This window comes from Phoca vitulina, unplaced genomic scaffold (genome assembly GCF_004348235.1).
Source record: "Phoca vitulina isolate PV1807 unplaced genomic scaffold, GSC_HSeal_1.0 scaffold6, whole genome shotgun sequence".
In the NCBI taxonomy this organism is placed as follows: domain Eukaryota; kingdom Metazoa; phylum Chordata; class Mammalia; order Carnivora; family Phocidae; genus Phoca; species Phoca vitulina.
The window spans coordinates 72,555,729-72,574,038 of record NW_022589709.1 but is presented as its reverse complement, the minus strand read 5'-3'; the positions used below and the strand labels follow the sequence as shown (position 1 = coordinate 72,574,038).

The window sequence follows — 18,310 nt, the reverse complement described above, 5'->3', positions numbered from 1 at the left end:
TTTTTTACCTATTGGTTTCTGGTGTCTCAGCAGGTGAAAATGTGGATTGTATTTGTTGCTTCATCTGGGAAATATTTATTGATGCTACAGTAATGAACAAGGCAGATAAAGTCCCTGCTCTCATGGAGTTATACTAGTGAGAGAAACTGACAGACAGCAAGTAAACAAAAGTATACTTTCAGGTGGAGAGAAGGGCTGGGAAGAAAAAAGAGCAAAGGGATAGGGAATAACAAGGCAAGGGGGAGCCATTCTAAAAACCTGAAGCAGGGAGGCCTCTCTGAAGAGGTTACATTTGAGCAGAAACCTGAACAAACGGAGGGAGTAAGGATGTCAGGAGCTGGCAGAGGAACCCTGGAAGTGCAGGGAATAAACCAGCTGTGTTCAAGGCATATCAGGAAGGACCGTGGTGACTGGATTGGAGGAGGCCAGAGTGAGAGTGGTCAGGTAGGCTGGGACTAGACCATGTGAGGCCGTGGTCAGGAGGTAAGCTTGTGTTCTAAGTGTTATGAGAAGTCCCTGGAGAGTTGTGATCAGGCAAGTGACATATGAGCCAATGTGTATTTTTAAAAGATGTCTCTGGCTCCTGGTTGAGAATAAACTGTATGGGGTGAAAGGAGAAGCAGTTGGGAAGCTAGTGATTGGAGCCATCCAGGCGAAAGATGATGGTGGCTTGGATCAAAGTATTAGCAGTGGAGATGGTGAGAAGCATCTGGGTTCTGGATGTGTTTTTAACTGGTGCCTGACGGGGCTGGTTAATGGATTGGAGGGGGAGAGAAAGCAAGGAATCCAGGATGACTGTACGGAAGTAGGAAATCTTGCTGGTAGAATATGGTACCTTCCCATCTTGTCCTTCCAGCCAGGATCAATGTAGTGCCTGGCTGGGGACAACAGTTCCCAAATGTGTTATTTTTCTATCACTGACTTCATATTTTGTTTTGTTTTGTTTTTTACATATATATATACCAACTGTATTACTATTGACCTACTCTTTTTTTTAAATCAATTCACTCTTTTTTAAAAAAAGATTTATTTATTTTAGAGAGAGGGAATGAGCATGAGTGGGGAGAGGGGCAAAGGGAGAGGAAGAAGCAGACACCTCGCTAAGCACAGAGCCTAACGTGGGGCTCCCTCCCAAGACCCTGAGATCATGACCTGAGCCAAAATCAAGAGCCAGCTGCTTAACCAACTGAGCCACCCAGGCACCCCTCAGTTCACTCTTTTTAACTTAAATTTATTTTTTATTTATTTATTTATTTTTTATTTATTTTTAAAGAATTTATTTATTTATTTGACACACAGAGAAAGAGAGAGGGGAGGGCAGGCAGAGGGAGAGGGAGAAGCAGACTCCCTGCTGAGCAGGGAGCCCGATGCAGAGCTCCATCGCAGGACCCTGAGATCATGATCTGAGCCGAAGGCAGACGCTTAACGGACTGAGCCACCCAGGCGCCCCTTAAATTTATTTTTTAAATGCAGCATGTCTTGTGTGATAAACAGGTAAATTCCTGGTATTCATTGATATAAGTACACAGCTATTGAAAATATTTGTGAATTGTTTCATATGTCACCAGAGACACAGGCAACATTATATATTGAGATACGTAGCACTGGTGAATGGATATTGTCAGATCCCCCACAGATGGGGACTGTGGTAAGATATTGATAGCTGATTAACAGTCAACAATAATTTCTGTTAGTCTTTAGTGACACTAGTTTTAATTGGTTGGTATACAGTATGTTGTTATCCCAAGCGTGCTTCTCAAACCTACTGGACTGTAACCTGTGGGAGGGTGCCCACAATCTGCTTGGCAACAAGCATGCTCCTCCTTCTCTTGTCTACTAGTTTTGAGAGCTCCACCTGGAGTAGAAAGGGAAGAATCCAGAAAACATGATTCCCCAGCATCTCCTCCCTCTCCCCGCCCCATCCCTGTCTGATCATGTGAACTTGAGTAGGAGTGGATGAGGGATGAGGGATGAGCTCTGGAATCAGACTGAGTGAGTTCCAATCCTGGTTCCACCACTCATTAAGGCCAAAGTCTTACCAGAATTTCCTCAACCTCATCTGAGTTGAGAGTTCCTGTCTACATAATAGAGATGATGATGGATGAGGATGTGGTATGTTTAAGTGCTTAGCCCAGATCAGTGCAGTTTGTTCAGCAAGTGTTAGCTACTGCTGTCATTGTTACCACTTAACATTGTGAGCCTGGCTTTTCTCATCATAAAGACTATCAGATACATTGGGAAAATCAATTAAGCTATAGTATTTTAATATATTCTATAAACAGTAATGTCTTATTGAGCTCATTAGTGGGGAAACATAGCAAGAAGTTATTAGTAAGAACAGTAACAGTATTTACCCCATGGGATTATTGTAGGGATAACATGAACTTGGGTATGAAAAATGTTTTGTCGGAGCGCCTGGGTGGCTCAGTCATTAAGCATCTGCCTTCGTCTCAGGTCATGATCCCAGGGTCCTGGGATGGAGCCCCGCATTGGGCTCCCTGCTCCATGGGAAGCCTGCTTCTCGCTCTCCTGCTCCCCCCTGCTAGTGTTCCTGCTCTCACTATCTCTCTCTCTGTGTCAAATAAATAAATAAAATCTTTAAAAAAAATAGAAAAATGTTTTATCAACTGAAAAGTTTGATTCAAATGTTGCTAATACTGCTAATGACCATTTATTGAAATACCAAATAAGTCAGTATACATTTCCTTTGACCCTTGCAACACCTAGGTGAGTTCTCCCCACTCTATATAAGAGGAAGGTAAGTGTCAGAGGTGAAGCACCTCTCCTATGATCATACCAGTCAGAGGTGGCAGAGACCAGAATTTAATCCAGGTCTGTCTGGCTTGAAAGTTTATCATTCTCTTTCCAGTACATACCACTTCTGTTTGCGTGACTTCAGTTAATATTAAAGTTAGTTCACACTCCCTGAATGTATAAAGCTGGGGAGCAGAGTATAGGACAGAGTAGAGCAGGGTACGGGGTCTTGGGGAGCTGAACTGAGATTAAAAACTGGCTGTTGGTAATCCCCAAAATAGGGAATTCACACCTGGATAATTAAGAAGCAATTGGCCAACTTCCCAGCGCCACTGGAAATTTCTAAGAGTTGCCACCATGAAGATTGTTTCCCAGGGGCCACAGCCATGAAGGCCTGGCAACTCTGGGTCTTCACATGATTAGGAGAAAGGACGTGAGCCCTTCCGAGTGTGTGAGCCAGTTGGAAATCTATTCTCCAGATGGATTTGGTATTTAATTCAATGTGGGTGTTTCTCTTCATGGCTTTTAATAGTGTTGAAATTGATTAAATTCAGAATGAGCGAGGTAAGCCAGACTTTAAAGAGCAAAGCACATCGGGAAATTGAGTAAATTTCTGAGGTGAGAACATGCCTCTGGAGATGTCCATGAAATGGTGGCCTGCTCATAGTCATTCCAGACAATCTCCTGTATCCATCCACATTAAAACTGGGGCAGTAACTTCCTTTACCTTTCAGTTCTCTTATTTTTATGCAAACATCCAGCACTTCCAGCAAATTCCGTTTCTCCTGTAAAAAACTTGAAAGATTTTTTTTTGATCAAAGGAAAGTTGAGTAAGATTCATGGGGAAAGGTTTTTAGGCTAGGAAAAACCTGTTGAATACCACCATTAAGAAAATGGGTAATGTGTTCTAATGTGTGTTGAAATGAATTCAGGAGATTAGTTCCTCTCTTTTGGAAAAGGATTTGTCTTCTGAGCTCTGTTAGAATTCCCAGGATGCATGTATGGGGTAACTTCGGGGTATATCCCAGAGAGTTGTTTTCACATGCTATATGTCCATCAGTCAACCTGTGGTATGGAAAGGTCCCTTCCATTCAGAATTAGTGATTTGGCCACTTACTGCCAAATTCCTTGATGTTTTGAGTACTAAGGACTGGTGTAGGGCAAGAGCAGGTCAGTGATTTTTAGTAAAGGGGCTCCTGGACCTGCAGAATGAGGCCTCTTGTGTAGCACACAGCTCTAGGGGAGAATGCTCTTATTTTCTGGGGCTTTCCTTGACCTCAGACCTGTCTGATTGTGTAGATGGCCTATAGATAGTATGATGTGGAAAGAACCCCCACACCTTCTGTTTTCACCAGCCACAGCTTCATGTGCATGTACAGTTTGGTGATGATAATGCCTTGATGGACAAGCAAAGGATTTCTACAAGTGCCCAGGAAAACCAGAACTTGGTTTTATCTTCTCTGTTTCATGTCTTGGCTGGCACACCTTTTGTTTTTCCTTTCTTTTTAACTTATTCTTGGGGCTGTACTGCTAGGTGGTGATACCTCTTTGTATTGATACAGGAAGAAAGTAGATAGGTCAGGCCACTCATATCTTTATTTAACATTTATATCTTCCCAAAAGATGAAAAATCTAGGCACTAGAACTTAAATAAGAACTTAAATAACTCGTCTACTTTCTTAGGGTTTATAACAATTGGAATTTGAAAGGTCATTTTTACTATACCACATATCCCTTAGTGACCCTCCCCATCATATGTAATGGTCAACATAGTAGACAGTGAAAGGCAGAGATAGAGTATTGAATAAAACAATGAGTAAAGATATACATGTATCGTTGCTTTCATGGATGCAAATCTGGTTTGGTAGGCAACATCACAGAAATAAACGTAAGCTTGCAATTATGTTACATACTCTGAAGAAGAAGTTGATAGTGCTATATCCAAGTTTCAGTGAGGACGTGAACCAGGTGGAGAGATCAGGAGGGCATTTTTGAGGAATTGACACTTGAGGGGAGACCTGAGGATTTGCAGTTGCTTTGGCCAGTGGGCTTCCAAGTGAGATCCACAGTATGTGCAAAGGCTGCAGAGAAAGTGTGGTCAGTTGGGTGCTCTGAAAGCCACTATGGTAGGATGCTTAGGTCTGGAGGGGTAGTGTGAGATGAGGCAGGCTGGACTAGACCATGCAGGGTTATGTGAAACCTGTGAAGGATTTGGGTTATCTTCCTGAGAAGAGTGGGGTGCCATTGAGAGATTTTAAACAGGGAGGGCACATGGTCTGGTTTCGTCCAGATCAGGGGGGCTGCAATGTGGAGGATAGACTGGAGGGAGCCATAGGACATATGAGGACACCAGTTAGGTGGTCATCTCAGCAGTCCTGGTAACAGATGACGGAGGCCAGGACCAGGATGGTGGTGGTGAAGATGGAGAGAGACGAAATTGAGGGACCTCGTGATAATTTGGATATTAGGGTAAGGAAGAGGGGGAGTGCAAAGGGTTTTGTACCACCTACACACTTCATTTTCTTTTAAGGTGGAAAGAGCCAGGGAAAACATCTCAGGTGAGGTAGCATTTGGTGCAAGAAGCTACAGAGCATGTCTCTCCACCTGGCCACCTTTTTTTAGGCAAGCCTCCTCTTTTTAGGCAAGAACATCATTGGATTGAACCTTATATACTATGTTGTTGTTTCAAGACCTTTGCAGTAAAACTGTTTGTTCCTGGATTTAACTTGCCTCCCTGCTCTTGGAGTTCGTACCCTAGGCATAATACCCAGTGGTCTGCCAAGCATCCTCTTCCCTCTTCTGCCCTAAGACCCTCCGAGCTGACTGAGCATCAACCCAACTCTCAGTGTTCTTGTGTTCTCCATAGAACTTTGAGAAAATAGGCGTGTGTGACCTTCCTCTAAAAGGAGACAAACAAGGCTTTAAAAGTTGAAATGAAAATTAAGACGGTGATAGATTTCTAACTTGGCGGGTTAACCTGGGTATTTGGTGTGAGCTCTGTTGACAGTCATCATATGAAAGCTGTTTGGGCTGCCTGGTGCAGAATCCTGGGCAGAGTTGAAGTTGAGGCCGAGGGAGGAAGAGAAGCCAGTTCGGGCCTTAGCTGCAAGACAGTGGATGGCAGGCCTAGGACTACAGGTCCTGCAACAACTCATTGCAAGTCAAATTAAGGGAATAATGCAAGCCTAGTAGATATTTAATGAGAGATTATTCCTGGAGATTATAAGGATAGAGAAATTGCAAATAAATCCCTGACCTTTTCTGAGCCTTGGCCCAGTAAAAGAGCTGAATCACCTGCTTCAGGGGATTAAGGACAGCCTCTTCCATCTGGCAGTCTGCTCAGACTTTTTCTGTCATTAACAAACTCTGTTCGGTGGTGATCATGTTCTAAACCTTTTAGTGGGAAGTTGCTTTTCAGCAGAGGCGATCTCAATTAACTTAGATTATGTACCTGCTGGGCAGAGATCAGAACTAATGATCTCTAGTTATGTATGCACTATGGTAGCTGTTACATTAGTAGTACTCTGTACATGTTAAATAATAAAGCAGTTGTTAATCATTAGTAACCTAATCATGACATCAGCAGGGAATTCAAGTTCAGAATAGAAGTCAGACTTCATGTGTGTATATGTGTGTGTGAGCGCACGCACATGCGTGTGTGTACGTGCGTGCTTGTGGGTGGCATAGCCTTAGAGACACAGGGACAAACAGGGATGTCCCAGGGCAGCAGGCAATGTAATAATTTTACCAGTTTCAGTTTAGAGACTTAGAGCAATGATTGTATATCATGAGTTCCTTGTTGGGAACTGTTGTTTGATATGAATTTCACTTCTTAATACAGTGTTATCTGCCTATAAAACTGTAATAATTATCATCAGAATGCAACTTGAACAACTAGAGGCTGACAGTGAGTTACCTTGAACTCCCTTTGACTTGGTAATATGTAAATGTGTTATACTTTTGAACTCAGACAACTAATATATACTAATATTATGTTACATGTGTAATGTGTAATGTCTGTGTAAGATTTATTTCAAGAAAAGGAGTTAGCAGGTTTAAAACAAATGAAAGAACTTAATAATGTTGGGAAAACCAAAGGAGAATTGCTGAGAGATTTGGGGAGGGGGGGCAGTTTGCTTTAATTTCTAAAAGAAGTAATGGTAATTGGTGTAGGTTAGTGGAATTCGATTTTTTCTGGGTATACTTGGAAGGTTCCATTGCATTCTTTTCCGTTAGCTATTACTTACCTAGGAAAGGATCTTGCTTCTTGCCTTCGAGGACTCATTTGGCCTTGCAGGTCTATCTCTAGCTCTGCCCTCATGTCTCCTGCTAGTTATGCCGATGGCTTTATGAGCAGGTGTCTTGGTTACTGGGGTTGTCACTGTCAGCTGCCAGGTTACTTCAACCTTTCAAAACTTTTGCCACTGTTTATGGGGTAAGGGAAGCAAAATACTTTTTGTCCGAGATAGATGTTGATTAATGTGTAGAACAAGATCATGCCGCAAACGTACTCTTAAAGCATCCAAGCGTGGAATCAGTCTCAGCAGCGCCCCAGAGGATGGTGCAAAATGGTGGTTCTTTTTCTCCTGAACTTTTTCAGCTATCATCCCTGTGCATAAATTCCGTTGATCACCTCTCAAAAGAAGAACTAAAAGGCTTCAACTGACTATTGAATCATAGTTATGAATGTTTTGGAAACCTCCTTAAGTATGAAAACTAGTTTCCCTTCTGACAAATAGTTTCCAGTAGGCTCTGTTCTGATTACTGTATAAAGGAATGAATATCCTCCCCTGCACATGAAAAGATGCCCCACATCATTAGTCACTAGGGAAATGCAAATCAAAACCACAATGAGATACCACTTCACTCCCACTAAGAAAGCTATAATAAAAAAGACAATAACAGATATCAGCAAGGATGTGGAGAAGTTGGAACCCTCATACATCACTGGTGGTAATGCACAATGGTGCAGCACTTTAGAAAGCAGTTTGGCAGTTCCTCAAAACGTTCAGCACAGAGTTACCATGTAATCCAGCTATTCCACTTGTAGGTATAAACTGAAGTGAAAATATATGTCCACACAAAGACTTGCACAGAGATGTTCCTTGCAGCATTTCATAACCAGAAAGTAGAAACAACAGTCAATGAATGGATAAATTACATGTGGTATATCCAGACAATGTAGTCATAAAAGGGAATGATGTATTGATACTGCAACATACATGTCTCTAGGAAACATTAAACCAAGTGAAAGAAGCTAGACACAAAAGACCTTGTATGATATGATTCCGTTTATATGACTTGCCTAGAATGGGCAAATCTATAGAGACAGAAAACAGATGACTGATTTTTAGGAACTGATGGAAGGCAGGAAATAGGGTGTGACTGCTAACGTGTATGAAGTTTTATGTGGAAGAGAATGAAAATGTTATGGAATCAAATAATGGTGCCTGATTCATAACTTTGTAAGTATACTAGAAACCAATGAATTTTGAGCTTTAAATGGGTGAATGTTACGGTATGTGAATTATATCTCAATAAAACTCTTATTTTAGATAATCTTTGCCTAGATTTTAACAGGTGTTTAGCCTGTGTATCATAGTTTGTTATTAAATTTGGGAAAAGTCTATGGCATGAGTTGATTGAGTTTCATTTGGAAGACTGATTTCAATCTGACTTGGCAGCTTTGAGTCAGAAAGCTCTGTACTGCACGATTTGCAGAGTAAATACTTGGTTTATACTAGAAAAAGCATGAGAGTAAGTTAGTAGACTCCTTACAACTTTAAGAGAATAAGAGTGGTGGTTTGTATAGCAGGTAGTCTCCAGGAAGAGAAATACTATTTTCCTCCTTTTCCGGTACTTTACTGACTATCCTAGAGACCAAATGTGTTTAAAATAAGTATCAGTAAGTGATAAGTATGTTGGTAAGAATAAGAGTTATTTTGTTTCCTTTGAGAAGAGAATTTTTAATAAATCAGCATTCCTTTTTAGTTTGAGGAATGCAGTGATTTTCTTAAGGATTTTTATCTTCATTGGATGTAAGTTCACTCATATACATAAAGAATTAGAGCAAGGTGCACCCCCATGTTTATTGAAACATTATTTATAGTAGCCAAATTATGGAAGCAGCCAAGTGTCCATCGATAGAGGAATGGATAAAGAAGATGTGGCATACACACACACACACACACACACACACACACACACACACACACAAAATGGAATATTATTTGGCCATTAAAAAGGAATGAAATCTTGACATTTACTGGAACATGGATGGAACTAGAGAGTATAATGCTAAGGCATATAAGTCAGAGAAAGACAAATACCATATGGTTTCACTCATGTGGAATTTAAGAAACAAAGCAAAAGAGCAAAGGAAAAAAAAGGAAAGACAAACCAAAAAAACAAGCTCATAACTATAGAGAACACACTGATGGTTACCAGAGGGGAGGTGGGTGGGGGAATGGGTTGAATAGGTGATGGGGATTAAGGAGTGCACTTGTTGTGATGAGCACCGGCTAATGTGTGGAAGTGTTGAATTACTACATTGTACACCTGAAACTAATATCACACTATATGTTAACTACACCGGAATTAAAATTAAAAACTTAAAAAAATTTTTTGAGAAAAGTTCTCTTTGGATTAGATCAAAGAATGAGTTCAATAGTTCTCATATTTTACAAGTTTATTTCTTGCCCAAGGTGATGACAAATTATTTAAAAATACTTCCCTTCCTACTTTCTACCATTCTCTTCTCCACTGTGACCCATGAGTTTGTAAAATGTCTTGCCCTCATGTGCCAAGGTGCTCAAAAGGTGAACCCATTCTTAACAGTTACCATCCACATCTTCTCACTGGGTAATCAAAACATGGAGACAAATCTTGGTGGGTTCCCAGCCTCACTGCCAGGTTCGAAATTGGTTCTGGGCTGTGGAAAAGGTTGCTACTATTTGATCGTTAATTTTCTGAGTCACATTAGTGGCGTTTGTAGCAGGTGGAAAACTCTTACTACTTGCTGACAGATCCCACACAGGATGGCTCTACTGCCTTATGCTTACTCATCAGGTAACTTCTTTGTTCTAGGCTGCTTTAATTTTCCTTTAGGTCACTTTTCCTTTTACCATTTTTTCCTTCTTTTCTAATCACCTGAGCAGGATTCGACTTCTCTCTTTAATTCAGGGTCATATTTAAGGCAGTTAGGTCTTCACAGGCTCTGGAGTGAGTCTCCCACCTATTAGCTCTGCAGCTTTGATCAAGACATTTAGCTTTGCCAAATCTCAGTTGTCTCATCTGTAATATGGAGCTAATGCTAGTATCAGCCTAGGGGATTTACGAGGATTAACTGAGATAATCTATGTAAAGCACTTATCTAACATTTATTGTGCGACTTAATTTATGCTTTTTGAAGGAGGCCAGGAAGCAGTTAGTCCAACAGTTCCTGACAATAACAGAACAAGCGATTTAAAGGATGCCTACTTATTCCTTTGGCAAAGCACATATCACTATGCTGCAGTGTCTTCAACTGTAAATAGAAGATAACTTTGCTGAGTGACCATGAGAATTAAATGAGATAATATAAACAAAGCACTTAGAACTGGACCTGGCATATGGTAATCTCTCAGTGAATGCCTGCTGATTTTTTTTTTTTAATCATTTTTATCTGTGGCCAAACCATGGGACTGATTGATCCTGGGTCTGTCAGACCTTGTCTGAGGTTGGTGTGCATGGCCAGCAACTTGACTGCCCCTGTCTTCCTCTTTCAGCTGCACAGTTGGACAGCATTGGCTTCAGCATAATCAGGAAATGCATCCACGCTGTGGAAACCAGAGGTAAAGTCGTTCAACAGATGGCATTGTTCTCAGTGAAGGTCACGCATCTGGTGAGGCGTCAGACCTGCTACCTGTTTCCCGATTTTAAGTGACTCATTAACTCCCCAAGTGCCATTATTAGTGTGTTTCTACAAGTTGTGTTGCTCCGAAGCAGGGGCTCTCAATCAATTGGGTGTCATCAACCTCTTTGGCTGATTAGTAGAATGTTTTAAAGACATACGTGTCAAATACATAGGATAATAAGGAGTCTAGTTACTGGAATTCAGTTAAAATATTGAAAGACCTAGTTGTGATGTAATAGTACATGTGTTTCTTTGTTACCACTTTAAATAATAAGTAATAGACACAGGTCTGATAACTGGCATAATTTGGAAATGCAGTTGACCCTTGAATAATGCGGGAGTTCGGGGTGCCGACCCCCTACCCTCCTGTGCAGTTGAAAATCTGCATATAATTTTTGACTCCCCCGCAAACAACTACTAACAGCTTTCTGTTGACCAGAAGCCTTACCAATAACATAGGCAATTAATTAATACATATTTTGTATGTTACATGTATTATATACTATAATACTACAATAAAGTAAGCTAGAGAAAAAATATTAAAAGATCATAAAGCACATTGATTGTACTGTACTGTGTTTATTGAAACAAAAAAATCCATGTGTAAGTAGACCTGTGTATTTCAAACCAGTGTTGATCAAGGGTCAGCTGTCCTGATATTTCAAGATGTCTATAAAAGTTGCAGTGTTATGAAAATAACTGATTTCTGAGCAAGTCACAGGTATTGCTAACACTGTGATTTATTGCTTATATCATAATGGAAGGAAATGTTTAATTTCAGTGACAGGGTCATGAAAGTAAAGGCGTGATTGTTTTCCTGCCTAAGTTCATTGATACTCTGAATTCTCTAGTGCACTCCTGGGGTCTGTGGATGCCAGGTTAAGAACCATGCTATGAAGAGTCAGTCCCTGGTGACTATCCAGGTGGGCAGAAGGGGTCAGGTCCCTGGTTTCCTGTAGCAGTGCTGTAGCCAGGCCCTGCCTGTTGTACATTGACCCTTCCTGGGTCTGTAGGAGCAGGACTTTAGGAATCAGGGAAGCTGATTCATCCCAGTGGTCTCCTTCCCATCCTTAGATGTTGACCCAAAGGAGATTTCTCAGTTCTGGCAGCTGGGAGCTTTGAGTACTCTGGTCTATGATACTCCTGAGAAAAGCTGTTAACTAACTTTGCTGTGGATTTGGTTTGAACCATTGTTAAAGATGTGAGTCTTACTATTCCACAGCCTCTCAACCCATTAGTCTTTTTCACTTGATTGAAAGAAGTTTTATCTTTTAAAGCAGGATCCATAACTAGTAAGAGTTCTATTATAATTATTACATTATATTATAAATATAAAATATAAATATATAAAGTCTATAAAGCATTGAGTAAAAGGGGATGAAAAAAATCTTAACTGTATGAGCCACTCCTCCTACCCAGTCAGAAAGTGTTCTTTCCAAAGTAGTTATTTGAATGTGCTCTAAGATTTTTTAAATGTTTGCTTATTTCTGCTATACCTTCCTTCAATAAAGAGTTAAGGCGGCTTGCAAAGAGAAGTGAAATAGAGCCAGAGAATATAAAGTAGAAATAGGTGAGATTTCTGGGAATTGATCTGGAGGAAATAAGGACACAGGCAGGTTGAGCCACAAAGCTGTTTACACAATGGTGTTAAAGTGAAAAACAGAAACTGGTCAAATGTTTCAAAAATTGGTTGAATCACTAGTGGTACATCCATGCAGTAAAAAGCTGTGAATCGCTAAAACTGCAGGGAAATACATTTATTGACATGCCAAGTTTTCATTATTACATATTAAGTGAAAAACGAAAGTTACGGAACAGCTTGCACAGTATGAATGCCTTCTGGGGGTGGTGGGGGGAAGGGAGATCCATATATGCACAGGTATCATCGGGTCATCAGTGGGGCTCCCCACTCTTCTTACTGTCTTCCTTTGATTTATCTACTTGCCTTAACTGCAGTTTCTGAATTTTCAAACTGTCTGTTACTAAGGCAGTTTTTCAACAGGTGTTTTAATTTTCTGTTCATTCTAAGAGAAAAGAATGAGGAATAAGAGGTACAGGGTTAACAAAAGTAGAGGCATAATAAAAATGCAGCCAAAAGTAAGTTCAAAACAAAAATCTGCTCCCCTCCACTGTGAAATTCATCCACTTGCCTGAGGTGGGCCACCTCTTTGTCTGAGCTCTCAGCAGCCAAACCAATAGGGAAATGGAATCATTTAAAACCCTTCACAGAGCCTGTGATAAATGCAGACCAGTGGCTCAGGAGGACAGCTTTTTATGATATAAAGCCAGAAAATATACATAATAAGTAGTAGAGGAAGAACAAGGTCACCAGTGGTTTGGTGTCCTAGCCTCTGCCTCTTTGTCCCCTCCTGCTCTAAAATGAAGATGAGAATGATATGTTTTAACTTGTAAGAAAGTTTTCATTTGACACAAAAAGGAAAAGAGGACAATGTGAGTTAAATGCCATTTTAGCATAAATACTTGAAGGAAGTGGTTATTTTCCTACTGGAATGCATGTATGTATATAATTATTTGTGGTAACCAGAGGTGAACAGACATCCCATATTTTCTGGGGTTCGTTAATCATCGTCCAGCAGGAGACAGGGTTGTATCCAGTTCCAGGAAAGGTCAAGCACAGAAGAAGTAGAGACACTTCAGAAAGGACAAGCCCTTTAAGCCACCATGTTACTGAATAATGGTTCTGCCGTTAAGTAGCTTGGGGCCCATCCCTTAGTTTTAGATCACAGTCTCCTAGTCGCCGAGCCATGCAGGCTGATGTACGTGCTTTTACAGGTCCTTTTTAGCTGTAACATCCTATCATTCTAGACCACTTCTTTTTATTCCTTAATTCTACATAGGCCTGGTTGGAGACACTGTAGAATCAGCCTTTTCCCAAATTTCTTTCAGGAAATTTTGTTTTGGTCCCAAAGTGGTGGCCCTGAAAGAGTATAACTCAGTGTTTTATTCATTATGTCATGTATTGTCTACTGATCTAAGTACGGGGCCTGTAATGGTAAAGAAGACAGAATCACTGTACATAGAGTTTATATCGTAGTTTGTGGGGAGAATGACAAACAAGAAACCAAAAAAGAAAGATAATTTCACATATTGTTACTTGCTACAAAGAAAAGAGGGTAGGGGACCAGCCAGTAGTGTTGGTCATGGGATGCTTTAGGTTGAAGAGGTTGCATTTCCGTTGAGACCTGAATGATAAAAAGATCTGGGAGAAGCATGTTCCCGGTGGAGGAAACAGCTGTGCAGAGGCTGTGATTTGGGTGCACAAGCTTGATGTGTGGGAGAAACAGGAAGACCAGTGTAGCTGGAGCAGAGTGAACGTGGTTGATGATGCAGAGGTGGGCCTGTGCTTAATCCTGCAGGGCCTTGTGGGCCACAGTTTTGATTATGGTCTAAATGCAATGGGAAGCCATGGGAAAGTTTTGAGTAAAGAGAGGATTTGAACTGATACATACTTAAAGAAGTTCGTTTTGGTTACTGGTTGAAAAATGGACATCAGGGGAATAAGATGGGAAGCAGGAGACCAGTTAGTTGAAAGGTGTGGGGTATGATGGGCCTAGGGCTAAACAGAAAAATCATTTCTTCAATCACTTGGTCTAAATGGTCCCTTTTTGTAAATGGTATAGCGGTGATCCAATCCTTGCACTTAAATGAACAAAGCATTAAGGTGGCTTAGTTTTTGGTTCTTTGGGTGTTTTTAGGTAATCCCCTTCTAGTTCACTGGCACATTTACTTGGGTTGAATGAAGATAATTCTCCTTTTTCTTCATAAAGAATGTTTACATGACAAATAAATGGATTTCCTAATTTCTCAGTCTTGGTGAACATTGTCCAAAATTAAAAATGCTCTCACACCTCTGTATTTCTATTCTGTATTTGAAAATAGATTATAAAGCATTTATTCTTTTCTACAGTATGAAATTTCTATCACGTCAGTTTTGGCTTTTTAAATTGAAAAATTGGTTAAATGTAACATATTTAAAAGTATGTATTTGGCATCTTTCAAAACTCTTCAGATGCTGCATTTGGCAAGAGAAGAGGAAGGTTTCTTTCCCCTCTGTTGACTGAACTGAACTAACACAAGGGCTGAAGTGTGCAGCACACCCGTGAAATCCTAGACAGCTGCACCAAATCCCACTCCTTCGCTAAGAGCAGAGTTGAGTGACAGGGGACTTTAATTAGAGTGGGTTTTAGAAGGACCGAGAAAATGAAAAAAAGTGCATCTGGCTGGGTTGGCTTAACTTGTGTTCTGACATGCCTCTAATTAAATCATCACTGTTTCTCTTCTCAGGGATCAATGAGCAAGGGCTCTACCGAATTGTGGGGGTCAATTCCAGAGTGCAGAAGCTGCTCAGCGTCCTGATGGGTGAGTGCAGCAGTGGCTGTGCCAGGCAGGCCCCAGTGGGATCAAGGGGGCACCTCTGAAAAGTTACTGGTTCCATGAATATGAACAGCCTCTTGGGAAGGAATTGGGTGTCCAAGAGGGAACACCCAGAAATCAGCTGCCCCACTCACCAGTTGTTACGGCTGTAGGCATTACTGGAAGAGATACTTAGTGGACTGGACAAAACAAACAAAAAAATGGCAGGGCCAAAGCACCACACCCTCTGTTTGTAGACTCAGCCACTGCCAGTCCAAGTGGCGCTCAGTCATTCATGTGACCACCACACCCTACTCTGTCGTTTATAGCTTATGACTCCACTGTCCTCTTCGGAGACAGGCATTTAGTGGGGCACACCCGATGCCCAAGGAAGGGCATCCTTCTAGCCTGCAGAACACCTCAGATCTCATGTTCCCTGTTACCAAAAAGGTGTCACGTGACTGCCAGATAACATGTATATAAGCAGATAATTCTTGTGATCCTCTTCGCATCTAGATTTCTACCTAGACTCTGGCATTTGAGGGGCAGAACCTCCCTTACAGCTAGCTGACATAAATATAAAACCACTGTCTCCAAATGTGTAGTGTTTGCATCAAAACCCCACGCGTCAATGAGCCAATTTGCTTAGGCTGCAGGTTTCCTATATTTTTAGATGTGAATGCAGCCAGCTTCAGTGAGTCACATGGATTTAAATGGCAAACAGATCAGATTTCACATATCAGTGGCTGTTACTCATCCCCATGGAAGCCCAGCCGTGCACTTGTAGAGATGGACTATCACTTAGGGTCCCTGCTCATTGTCTGGGCAGCGATACTTCTCTTGTTAATTTTTTTTTTTTTTTTTTTTTTGCCATCCAGTTTCTGAACATAGTTTTCGTATGTAAAGAAATCTCCTCTCTCATATTGTCCAGAATGACTCTTACCTGTCTCTTTTTCTAGAGAGCTCCTTGCTTCTTGTTGGCAAAACCCTATTCTGTTGCCAGTTACAGTAAGATACTTTGAGAGTATGATTATTTGTGAGGTACTCTTGCACTGAGAATCAGGTTCTTGGTTCAGATTTGCGGTGTGGTTAGTTTTTGTTTTGTTTCTGTTTTTATGTTCAGTTAGCCACTGTAGAGTACATCATTAGTTTTTGATGTAGTTTTGATGTAGTTTTGATGTAGTGGGAGAGAATTCAGAGAGGGAGACAAACCATGAGAGATTATGGACCCCAGGAAACAAACTGAGGGTTTCAGAGGGGAGGGGGTTGGGGGAGGGAGTAACAGGGTGATGGGTATTAAGGAGGGCACGTGTTGTGATGAGCACTGGGTGTTATACGTAATTAATGAATCACTGATTTCTCTCCCTTCAGATTTCCCTCCCTTCCCCTATGGTCCTCTGTGCTATTGCTTATGTTCCACATATGAGTGAAACCATATGATAATTGTCTTTCTCTGCTTGATTTACATTTATATGCAGTTCTAAGAAATAAAACAGAGTTATATGTACCTTTACCCACTGTCCTCCAATAGTAACACCTTCCTACACTGTAGTAAGATGTCACCACCAAGATATTAATACAGTCAAGATTCAGGACAGTGTCATCACCACAAGGATGCCTTGTGACGCCCTCTTATGGCTCCATCCATCTGCTTAACCTCTCACCTCCTTCCCTTACCCCTGCCGACTCCTGATCTCTTGTGAATTTCTTTAATTTTGTCATTTCAAGATTATCTCAGTGGAATCATATAATATGTAATCTTTTTGGATTGGCTTTTTTTTTCATTCAGCATAATTCCCTTGAGATATTTTCGAGTTGTTTTATCAATACTTTGTTCTTTTTTATTGCTGAGTAGTATTCCATTGTATTGATGTACACAGTTTGTTTAACCATTCACCTGTTGAGGGACATCTGGGTTTTTTCCAATATGGGTAAATTAGGAATAAAGCTGCTGTAAATAGTTCTGTACAGGTTTTAAATGTGAGCATCAATTTGTTTCTCCAGGATAACTGCCCATAAGTTTGATTACTGGGTTGTACAGTGACATGGTGAATTTTTGAGAAATTGTAATGTAAAGAAGAATTAAGATTCTAACAGGTATCAACCCTCAGTCTTTCATTTCTGATCAGAGTTGCAAACGTGTGGAGTGTGTGCTTGCTATAGCAGATTGTCAGGTGCTAGAGCTGAAACTTCAGAAAGATTCAGTCCTTGTCTGCAGAGTCTGGTAGGGGGAAATACACATGCATGAGAATCGTGATGTAAAATATGATACTGTCACCTATACAAGCCGTATCTGGAAGATTGAGTATTGAAGGAAAGAATAGGAGAATAATTCAGATTAAGGAAATGAGCAGTAAGTAGCATGAGGGGCAGAAGTTAGGGTCAGTGGTGGCTATAGTAGAAGGTACTAACTTATTATTAATATTATTTTAATATTTCAAAGTGCTTGAGGCTGGATCAGGAGAGTTAAAACTGAAATGCTAAGATGGTCCCTTTTGTCAAAGAACTTGAATGTTGTGCTAAGAAGTTTGTGAGAGTTTTACTTCCTACAGGAAAAAAAAAGACTCTGTTAAAGGTGTCTAAGTAGTGGGGCACCTGGGTGGCGCAGTTGGTTAAGTTTCTGACTCTCAATTTCGGCTCAGACCATGATCTCAGGGCTGTGAGATTGAGCCCTATGTCATGCCCAGCATGCAGCCTACTTAAGATTCTCTCTGTCCCTCTCCCTCTGCCCCTTGCCACCCCCAAAAAAGTTTCTAAGTAGTGATGCTGTATGTGTGAGGGCTCTTTTGCACACACAGTGTCAAGAAGACAATTCAGAACAATTTAAAGGAAAAATAAAAGGCATTAATTTGCTCACACAACTGCTCAGTCCAAGATGGCAGAAGCATAGCAGGATCTGGTGGCTCCAGTGATCTCTTTACCTTTGCTGGAGCCTTTCCCACTCCTTTCTTCTGGCTTCTCATTATCTGTGATCTCTGCTTGTCTTGATATCAGCTGTTTTCTTTGTGCAAATGTCCCACGTTGTTCAGCCTCAGCAGTTTGTGAATCTTACATCACTGAGTAGAGTATCTTTCTTTTTTCTTTTTTTTTTTTTAAGATTTTATTTATTTGACAGAGAGAGAGCAGGAGAGCACAAGCAGTGGGAGCGGCAGAGGGGGAGGGAGAGCAGGCCCCCCACCAAGCTGGGAGCTCGATGCGGGACTCGATCCCAGGACCCTGGGATCATGACCTGAGCCAAAGGCAGACGCTTAACGACTGAGCCACCCAGGCGACCCGAGCGTATCTTTC

At 41.0% G+C, this 18,310-nt stretch overlaps 1 protein-coding gene across 5 annotated transcripts in view; it reads left to right on the top strand.

The window, feature by feature from the left end:
• The window catches only part of ARHGAP26 (Rho GTPase activating protein 26), a 414,246-nt gene that overhangs the window by 230,705 nt on the left and 165,231 nt on the right, over positions 1-18,310 (top strand). For all 5 annotated transcript variants that reach the window (XM_032404464.1, XM_032404465.1, XM_032404462.1 and 2 more), the window contains 2 exons: positions 10,521-10,586; positions 14,954-15,028. In XM_032404464.1, coding sequence (XP_032260355.1) covers positions 10,521-10,586; positions 14,954-15,028 — 141 coding nt within the window. The remainder of the gene's footprint in view (positions 1-10,520; positions 10,587-14,953; positions 15,029-18,310) is intronic.